This window comes from Hibiscus syriacus, unplaced genomic scaffold, assembly GCF_006381635.1.
Source record: "Hibiscus syriacus cultivar Baekdansim isolate YM2019G1 unplaced genomic scaffold, ASM638163v2 tig00109983_pilon, whole genome shotgun sequence".
In the NCBI taxonomy this organism is placed as follows: domain Eukaryota; kingdom Viridiplantae; phylum Streptophyta; class Magnoliopsida; order Malvales; family Malvaceae; genus Hibiscus; species Hibiscus syriacus.
This window is the reverse complement of record NW_024062549.1, coordinates 124,913-135,883: the sequence shown is the minus strand read 5'-3', so window position 1 is coordinate 135,883 and position 10,971 is coordinate 124,913. Positions and strand designations below refer to the sequence as shown.

Genomic DNA, 10,971 nt, shown 5'->3' with positions numbered 1-10,971 from the left:
TAGTATTAGAAACATTATTGGGAATGGGTAATTAAGGTTTGGATTCTCCACTTGCTTGTTGAATGAGAGAGAACAAGGGGAACTCTCGCGCACTACTGTCGTCACCGTCCATCCATCTCTCGTCTCGACTCGGGTCGGCTCGGCTCATTGTTGTGGTCGTGGTCGTGGTAATACGTGTCTTCAAAACGTCCGCGCGGATACCATCTTTTTAGAGAAAATTCTTGTGGAATTTCTCTTTGAAAGAAACAAATGAAAAAATGTGAAAGATTTCACCTGATATTTATAGGATGTTGAGGACTGTTTAAATTCAAATGATAATAGCTAATTTATGAGTTGTCTGAAATTAAATAGTTTTTTTTCCTAAATTAAATCAAAACGTTAAGATGTATCTAGACTGATTTCTAGCTTTGTACAAAGGAGACAAGCTGTTAATATCAGGAGTTACATGATTTAATTTAAGGAGTTATAACATCTGAATAATGATGCAATGAACCTGGACTATTTTTTAGTCAAGTTCATCTAGACGTTTCAACTGTTACAATGAAGGGTTTTAATCATGATTTTTTTATTGATGATTTTAACCCTATGTCTAGCCAATAAATAGAGAGCTGGATTCAGCTTCTCAACTCACTCTCTACATTCAGAATTCACTCTCCAAGTGTCTTCTAAAGTTGTTCTCTGTGTGCTTTCCGATCAAAAGTATAATACCACCAACAGTCCACTCTGGTTTCGGGTATACGAAATTTGGTGCTCCGTGTTAACCTCGGGGGACGGTCTGCCTACTGCAGCGATTACACACATTGGGGTGAATTCATTTCTAAGGAAGTGGTTTTATCACGACACAATTTACGAATTTATTTCTTTTAAATTACTATTTACCTTTCTAGTCAGTGCTAACAATGTAATTTTGCATTCCATATTTCCAACAATTTAGACCCATGCAAAAAATGTTCTTTAAAATTCTTTCTCGAATTTCTCTCATGGAATCGCTCTTTCATGCAAATGGGATGAGCGATCTCCTTGGACATCATCACCGATCATTCGGTGGATCGATGCATGGTATTGGTTATGGGTTTTCTTTCCTTTCATTACATTTTTGGTTTCCGTTTACCGGAGATATGCTAAACGGTTTTGGGTATGAATTTTTATATTATTTTTTATTTCTTGTTCCTTGGTTTTTAAACTTGGTTTTTCATCTTATCACTGCGAATGTTATTTTATTCTTTTGGTTATTAATAATATACTGGTTTTGTTTATGGATTGTTTTGGGTTTACACCGATTCTTTCCATGGTATCATTTTGTTGTTATTTGTTACTGGTGGTCTTTTCTTGGGTTATTGGTTGTATTCTGGTCTCTTAGGTTTTTTGGTGTCCATTGTTTATAATTTTCAATCTTGGTATAAGAAATATTTTCTTGATGCTATTGGCTGCTATTATTCTTTCTCTTGCAATTTTCCTGATGGTTTATTTGTCTTTAGAAGGGTTTTAGGTTAGTTTTCTGATTCCTGGAAATTATGGTTGTGGTTTTATGTTTTTGGTCTTGTATGTCTGCTACTGGTCCTTTGCTGGTCTCCTTTCTTTGTTGTTATTGGTTGGGTAACTGGTTTCCTCTGCTCGGTTTCCATGACTGGTGTTTCACCTTGGTCATGTACGGTGGCGCGTGTAGGAGCGTCTTTCCAATATGTTAACGGTTATCTTTGTTTAATGTGCAATTATATTCTGTGATATTTTGTGTTTATTTGTCTGACTGTTTTTTCAACTATTCAAATAATACAGTTGGGGTTTTTCGGTGTTTGCTTTTTGCATGGAATTGTATTTGGGTTTTTATTGTACACGTGAATATTACTAGAAGGGCGGGTCCCAGGTTGACTCTTATTGCATCTACATTGTGGTCTCAGTTGGGATTTTTACATGGGCTTTATTTAATATTATTTTTGTTTTATTATTTTAAATTATCATATATGCTGATTCTGCATGCCTGGGCTTGGTTTCATGTAGCAATTTACGTATATTGTCATTTGATTTTGGTCTTCTATTTGCTAGTGATTTTCCATGGTTATCTTCTTCGAATTTCTTTTCCAGTTTATTGTTCTGGTTTTCTTATGTCGGAAAATTTAGGAGATGTGTTATATACTGTGTACTATTTACAGGGATTTGGTGTGTTCTCATGTTGCAGTTATGGTATGTATTGATATTCTTTGGTTTTTACCTATACTCCCTTCTTGGCAGCCATTTGAATTATTTACTTTTGCATTACTTAGCTGTCCATTCCTATTGTTTCTGCCATATTTGGTGGGTCCCATGGTGACGTTAGCTGGTTTATCTACATGGGTTTATGTCTAATTTTTCAGTGTGGAATATTATATTTCTTTTCTTTTCTTATGCAGTCTATACGTAGATGATGTGTTTGTTTGCATGGTTTTTGTTTTCTATATATTTATTTTGATTTTTTAATTATAATTTGTTTTTGGTTGTCTGTTGCAATTTTACGATTATTTCCTTGTGCATTTAGTTGGTATAGTTCCCGTGATTTATATTTGGTTACGGAGTTGGTGTTTCCTTTTTGGACCAGGATATATTTGATTCTTTTACTTGTATTGTATTTTTTGGATAATTCTATGTCATATGTGGCTACTAAGTACTATACTAGCAGAATTTCTGGGGTATGTACATTGGTATTTTCTGATTCGGTATTTAATGGTCGGTGCTTTCTGTTTATTTTGGGTCTCAATTATAGTGATTATATTTATTTTATTTCTGCTATTATGGTATGTTTTGGTTTTTGATGCATTCTATACTGTATATAATCTTCTAAGGGTTACCACGTTTCTTTGTGATTTTTTAATGTTGGTATTGTGCTGTTATCTGGTTCTGCGTATTTTCTCTTTGCAAATGGCAAAAGATATCTCAATGCAGTTTCAGGATCTTTCATTTACTGAGGATGAATGTTCAAGGGTAGTCACGTCTCTTCCTTCTGCCTAGCTTGATATGGTGGGTTGGGAGCATTGGTTAGTTGGCAAGTTCATGTCTGCTATGCCTGTTGATGGTGAACCGTTGGGTCGTGTTTTTCGTTCAATATGGAAGTCTGATAAAGTTGAAGAAATAGTTGAATTACAAGATGGGTTTTTCCATATTAAGCTGCGGTCTGCGATGGCTAAGGAGGATATCCTCCGACGAGGTCCATGGTCTTTTAACAATGTTTGGTTTTTTTACTTGATTATGATCCATTATGTTGTCCTGCATATTATGATTTTTAACAGCAGGATATATGGGTGCGGGTATATCAGGTGCCGTTGGGGTTTATGTCTAAAGAAATGGCTATTTCATTTGGTGCAAGTATGGGAAAAGTGCTGGATGTGGACACGAGAGAGTTGGGTGGTAATATGGGTGAGTTTCTTCGTATTCGAATAAGGATTAATTCGCTTAAACCAATAAGTCGTTGTGTTGCCATTGGTGTTCTAGGATTATCTAACCGAAACAGTGTCCTATTCAATATGAGACTCTACCGTTGTTCTACTTTGGTTGCATTTTTTAGGACATCAAGCCCTTTCATGTAAGGTGGTGCAGGTTTTATCTTCTTCCAAGCTCCAGTATGGAGAATGGTTAAGAGTCTCGTTTCAACAAAGTTTTGCTCATGGGCATGTAAGGCGTGGGGTTGAGTATTTAGAGGATGTGGATACTGCTCCTGCTGTGGTTATGGATTCTTCGGTCTTGAAAGTTAATCATGGTATACAAAAGCAAGTTGTTGATCACGAGGGTGGTGTTGAGAGTACTCCAAAAATGGTATGGGTTGAGCAAAAACATTATGATGCTAATGGTGTTATAAATAATTCGGTGTGTGACAGAGTGCCTATTCTGGAGAAAGACAGTTCCAATCCTTTATCCTCGATCGAGTCTGGGCAATTTGTGGAGAGTAGTGGTACCGAGATTGTGGTGGAGACCCTAGTGGAAATAACTCTTCTACCAAAACAGTGATATTAGAGGAGCCTGAACTTATCAATACTCCTGTTACAATGACACGGCTTACAAATATACCAACTTCTGAAGCTGGGATGAGCAGCAATAAAAACTCTGTGGCGGTGGTTGAAGATCAACCCCGCCGGGATCAATGATTCTATTATGTTAGAACTGTCGTGGTCTGATACTACTGCGACAGTTCACGCTCTAGGCCAATACGTTGGTCAGAAGAAAGTGGATGTGATTTTCCTTACTGAAACTAGAATAACAAAGCATAAGAGTCCATTATATACGATGTAAAATTGGTATGGATCAGTGTTTTATTGTGGATAAAAATGCGGATTGTACTGGGTGTTATGAAATAATAATATACTATTTCGGTTTTGTAATCGTCTCGCTTTCATATTGATTCGATCATTGATTCTGATAATGAAAAGTTCCATTTCTCTGGTATATATGCTAGTCATCTTCATCCTCTCAAACAAGAGGCTTGGTCTACTATTTCTCATTTACGTTTTGCGTCTGATTTACCTTGGCTTTTAGGAGGAGATTTAAATGATATTCTTTATGATTCAGAGAAACGTGGGGGGCGAAGGAAATCTAGGACTCAAATGGAGGAATTTCGATCCATGGTTGAAGTAAATGGGTTATATGATATTAAACCATCTAAAGGGTGTTTTACTTGGCATTCTGGGAGAGCGGAGGATCGATACATTCAAGAGCGTATTGATCGATTTACTGCTAATCAACATTGTTTTCAATCTTTTCCTAATGAATACAACTTGGGTTCGTTGCAAAACACGGCGGAACAATAATGATTACTTTCGTTATGACAATTGTTGGGCAAATGAAGCAGATTGTAAGGCGCAGGTTCGTACTGCTTGGGCGAGTATTACTAATAATACGGTGGACAAAATTAAAGCGGTTGGTCTAGCTCTTAATTCATGGCAACGTAAACGGCTATCCAAGACTCGTCATAGGATTAAAGAACTTCAAGATAGTCTTAATTTTTCTATGCATAGTCATAATTCAGGTATACCACCTTCTACCTTTATACGGTAGAAAATGGAGCTTCAGTGTTTGCTTGATCAAGAGGAAATCTATTGGTTGCAAAGATCACGTGTTCAATGGTTATCTAATGGGGAACGTAACACGACTTATTTTCATGCTCGGGCGAATGGTTATCGGAAAAAGAACTATATTAGTGGTTTGTTTGATGATCATGGAATTTGGAAGGATAATGAGCAAGATATCATGGGAATTACAGTTGTATACTTTCAGAATCTATTTGCTTCCTCCTTTCATATGGTTGATGACTCAATTTTGGATGTTGTTTATCCTGTGATCACCTCTAATATGAATTATGCCCTTTGTCAGGATTTTACTGTTGATGAGATTTTGTTGCTTTCAAGGAGATTCATACTAGGAAAGCCCCAGGTATAGATGGTATGCCGATAAGTTTTTTTTCATTCTCATTGGGATGTGGTTGGGACTGAGGTTATTAGTATTTGTATGCACTTGTTGAATGGTTCCTTGGATATGGGCTTGATTAATAAAATAGTGATGTCTTAATACCTAAAATAGATGATCCTCAGCTGATGAAGCATTTTCAGCGTATTAGTTTATGTAATGTGGTTTATAAAATTGTCTCCAAAGTGTTGGTTAAAAGGTTGAAAGATATTATGGTTGTTTGTATTAGTGAGAATCAAGCTACCTTTCATCCAGGGAGACAAATCTCGGATAACATCATGGTGGCCCATGAGCTTCTTTATTATATGAATTCTTCGAAGAACAGGCCGAATAAAGGGGATGCACTTAAATTGGATATGGAGAAGGCATATGATAAAGTGGAGTGGCCTTTTTTGCATGAAATCATGTTGAAGTTGGGTTTTTTCCAGAACTGGGTTGATCTTATTATGCGACATGTTGAGACTGTTTCGTTCGCTATTCGGGTGAATGGTGTTCTTACTTTTGAGTTTCGTCCTAGCCGGGGTTTGCGACAAAGAGATCCTTTATCTCATTTTTTTTCTTTCTGCACATAGGGTTTGTCAACACTTTTTAATCATTTACATGATCAATGAAAATCAGAGGTGTCAGTGCTAGTCAGAATGGTCCAAAAGTTACACATTTATTTTTTGCTGATGATAGCATTATTTTTATCAAGAATTCTATTTTGGAAGCAATTTAGGTTCGAGATGCTTTACGTATCTATGAATCTTCTTCAGGTCAGAAGGTGAATCTTGAAAAATATGTACTTTATTTTAGTCCGCTTACACCAGTTACGTGTCGCACTCAGATATCATTTATTTTGTGTATTGGAGAAGTTGTTGATTTGGGGCATTATCTTGGTATGCCCTTACATATTGGGAAGAATAAACTAATACTTTTGGTTATCTCAAAGATCGTGTTCATAAACGGATTGATGGGTGAACTAAACATTTGCATTCCTATGGTGGTCGAGAAGTGTTTCTTAAGTCTGTGGCTCAAGCGCTTCCCCAATATGTGATGTCATGCTATTTACTACCTGTATCCTTAGTGCAAGATTTAACTAGAGGTATAAGAAGGTATTGGTGGTCAAGTGATATTGCAAAGCGAGGTTGGCCTTTGATTGAGTGGAAAATAATGTGTAAACCAAAGTGTGAGGGGGTTCTTGGTTTTCGGGATTTGTATAACTTCAATATGGCTTTATTAGGAAAACAACTACGACATTTTACTAAAGAGCTAGACATTTTGGTTTCCCGTATCTTCCGTGCTAAGTATTATCCTGATGGGGACTTATTGAATGCTTCATTGAAGGATCAGAGTTTTTTTGCTTAGAAAGGCCTTTATCGGACATTACAGGTGTTACATGGGGGTTTATTTTGGCAAATTGGATTTGATAGTACTTGTCGTATATTTGATGATGTCTGGGGTGGATCCAAAGTTGTTTCACTTCAAGGGAGTTATTATGTTTCCTCTGATATTCCTATTTATTGTCGTGATTTGATGTTTTCAGGAACTAACTCTTGGAATGAACTTTTGATTTGCAAGTTGTTCACTTTTGAGGACGCTTTACAAATTCTAAATGTTGTTATTACACCATGTTCTAAGGATGTAATTGTTTGGGGCAATCATGATTCAGGCATCTATTTTGTTAGGTCTGGCTATTGGTGGCTTCAGCGTTGTTCACATGATAATGACGGAAATCAAAGCTATGGAGGATTATAGCTAAATTGAAAATACTTCCAAAAATATGTATTTTTTGTTTGGCGTGTAACTCGTAATACTTTACCTGTTGGTAACCGTCTTAAGAAGGTTGATTTTTCTGATGGTATGTGTCCATTGTGTTCTTATGAAGATGAGTCTGTGTTACATGCTTTAAGGAGTTGCCCTTGCACTCTTGATGTTCTTCGACATGCTGGCATACCTGTTTCTATCTCATTGAGTGATATTGATCCTCTTGTTTTATGGTTAGAAGAGGCTCTATCTATTTTGGGACTTGATGATTTTGTTGGGTTCTTAGTCTACTTGTGGAATGTGTGGAACAATCGTAATTCCTTTGTGCATGATGCCAAATTTCAACAGTCTTGGATTCTGGTGTCGACAGCTAAAACACTTCATCATGAGTACTTGCAAGCAATGGCTTTAGATCGGATGCATGAGAATCCTTTCATTCAACACAATAGATGGTTACCTCCTCCACCAGGTGTGATTAAGATAAATTTTGATGGTTCATTTGATAACAATGGGCGTCTGGCTTCTATTGTGGTGGTAGCTCGTGATCATAATGGTTTGGTGCAAGGGGGTTTGGCACAAGTCTCTGGAAGATGTGCTGATCCTACTTTTGTTGAATTCTTTGCTTTGCTTGCTAGTTTACGCCTAGTTAATGAGAAAGGGTGGTTGGATTTGCAGTTTGAATCTGATTCTCAAATATTTGTGAACAAAATTACACGGGACTCGTATGACATCTCGACATTGGGTATTTTATTCAAGAAGCTCGTGTTGTTTTTCAATCTAATCCTAGATTCCATATTACATATATCAATCATGACTGTAATCATGTTGCTCATGCTCTCGCTAGATGGGCCACTTGTTCTGGTAGTGCATTTTTCTTTGATTCGATTTGTCCCGATATCATTGCTAGTGTCATTAGCAAAGATGTAATTACTTCTTGATTAATGGAATTTTGTGCACTCTTTTCCCTTTATTAGGATTAGAATTAGATTTTAATGAGGCCTGTATTATTTTCAAAAAATAAATAAATAAGTGTTAATATGAACTTGAACCAAATTACAATCCATACTAAACATATAGGAACAAAGTTAGGATATCAACTCGAACAAAGTATTTTTAAATTATAATTATTTATTTTCTAATATTTTATATTTAAATTATCTTTATATGAAATAATAACACTTATTTAATAGGACCAATTTACACTAAAAAAAGGGACTAATTCAGCGTAGATCTAACAAAGGAGCACGAATCTCAGTGGTAAAGCAATTATTATTATCCCTTGAGGTCTCAGATCTGAGCATCAAGAACACCAGGAATACGAGTGTTCAATGTCATATAATTGAGAATTTGTGGATTTTAGGCCTTATATTCGAGCATAAATAGGTTTATTTAGTGTTTTCGACTCGGCAGGCTTCTTCGGGCAGCGTGATGGGCTTCAGGTGGCTTCGGATCCAGGTTCAATGGATTGACCCAAACAAAATTGGTGCTGACTATAAGTATATTTAAACTGAATAAATCATCAACATTTTAATTTTAATTCTGTTTTATTTATTCTATTAGATAAATGAATATTTCAAGTTTTTTTTATATTCATTTCTTACATTAGCTAAATAACAACACATTCGGTTCATTTATATATTAATAAACAGTTTATTTTTCAAATATTATATTTATAAGTGTAAAACACACAAATGGTTCTGCGATTATATAATGTTTCTTTGTTGAGTCTACGACTATCAATAGTTACAAAATTATTCCCCTACTATATGACACTATTTTATTGAGTCTATTGACTATTAAAAGTTACAAAATAGTCACCTGATTATTCATATTCAAAACTCATCATTTTCAGTTTAAAATTTGATGGACTTCATCAGGGTTTGCCCTAGTTTTCTCTCTTTTCATTGTCCACCACTAGTGATTCTTTTTCTTCATCTTTGTGATCGATGGCGTCATCAACCTTGGTGATGGTCATCGACTATCAGTATTCATTGTTTCCCTTTTATTTTATTATAGTGTATCTTTGCTTTTTCTTGTTTTTAAATTTTAAATAACTCTGCCTTTAATGACACATTTTCTGTTGTTTGGCTAATGTTTTCATTTATCCTTGTTCTAAAGGTTGGATTTGATATCACCACGATTGATCAAGATGCCATTTATTTGTTATCATGTTGATCTTCCATGCTTTGGACCCTTGATTGGATTTGGACATGTGATTTACGTTCGTAGATAGTTTTTCACGTCGCTCTATTCTGATTTACAAATTCTTGGTGGTCTTTCAATAGCTTGATTCCCTTTTGTAGTTCATTTGTCGATGCGGTCAGATTTGTTTGTATCTACCTTTTGTTCAAGTTTATTTGGTTAGATTTTTTAACATTTTCCTTGTATGGTCATTGTGTGTTCTTAAGTGACTAGTTTTCTTGTGTTAATGATTATAGGAAAATATGCTTATTATGTATTTAGTTTACGATAGTGGTTGTAAACATTCATTGTAATTTGAATATTTCTACCTTCTATTAAAAAAATTTGACGGCCTTCTGAGTTGGATGTTAACTTGTTGATTGAGATATAATAAAATTATTTTTCAATGGTGTTTAGTGACACTGTCATTGTTTTTAAGAACTTACTCGACAACATAATGTTTTAAGCATTGACTCGACAACATAATGTAAACGGATAGTCGATCAATAAAATACAACTTAAACGGTCCTGAGATCATATTATATCATATCTCAGTCAATATGTTATTGTCCAGCTCATATGTCAGCCAATTTTTTAATGAAAAATGACAAGTTTGAAACATATGGATAGCCATACGATCATTTTGTAACTTTACTAGTTAGAAGACTCAACAAAGCTACACCATGTAATCGAGAGACCATTTTATAACTTTTAATAGTCGAGAGACTCAATAAAACAACACACTATAGTCAAAAGACAATTTGTGTACTTTACCCTATTTATAATACATATTATTGGGTCTTTAAATTATTTTTGAATATTATATTTATACTTATTATTAGTTATTAAGTATATGACACAGTCGGTATCAAAGATTAAACAAATGTTAGCTAAATACTAATTAATGTCTATACCAATATTAAAATTTTAATTAAGTGTCAAAAGTTAATTCGATTTTTAACTAAGGTTAGTCTCAAAAGTTAATTTGATACAAATTCAGTTATAAACTATTAACTAATCTCTAATTTGGATTGTAATTAAAATTGTTATAATAAAATTTTTGTATTCTATAAACGTCCCCGCTTTTATATTACCCGATCTGGATTAGTCGATCAATAAATCGGATACCAATGATTAATTAAAAAAACTATATAAAAAACACATACTTAATAAGATTTGTGTATGAATTCTCTGCCACTTAACTAAAATTCATTGTTGATAAAACTTAAAAACTATTTTTATATAATTATTTATCATCCCTTGATGAGTGTGACAAAATCTAATTACTATAATGACATTTTTACATAATCTTTAAATATAACAATTAAAAATCATTAATGTAAAATATTGAATCCGTATTCAATAACATTTATATTGGGCTATCATCTAACTAATCTTGCTTAAAGAATTTAAATCCTCATCCTACTAGATCAACTGATTGTTAGTCGATTGTTTTGTATTTTAAATGTTCATAAACAAGATTTTAATTGTTCATTAACATTTTTAATTATTTAATACTTTTGTTTAATGTTTATAAATATTTTTTTAATTCAAATAAGAAAACACGAACCAATTACGAATAAACTTAAAAGAAAATATGAAAAAACATTATCCATA

General features: G+C 34.3%; 1 protein-coding gene across 1 annotated transcript; it reads left to right on the top strand.

Annotated features, from left to right (window-relative positions):
• Window positions 1–7,269: 7,269 nt before the first annotated feature.
• LOC120211753 lies at window positions 7,270–8,111 on the top strand. The gene is made up of 2 exons (XM_039210234.1): window positions 7,270–7,895; window positions 8,018–8,111. Exons 1-2 carry the CDS (start codon window positions 7,270–7,272, stop codon window positions 8,109–8,111), a joined length of 720 nt encoding a protein of 239 aa, XP_039066165.1.
• Window positions 8,112–10,971: the final 2,860 nt, after the last annotated feature.

Excerpts from the sequence above, each read along its gene's own strand:
- LOC120211753 (XM_039210234.1), top strand. The coding sequence starts at position 7,270 with ATGTGTCCATTGTGTTCTTATGAAGATGAGTCTGTGTTACATGCTTTA. Across the intron at positions 7,896-8,017 it reads AACAAAATTACACGGGACTC|ATGGGCCACTTGTTCTGGTA; the intron begins GTATGACATCTC and ends TGCTCTCGCTAG.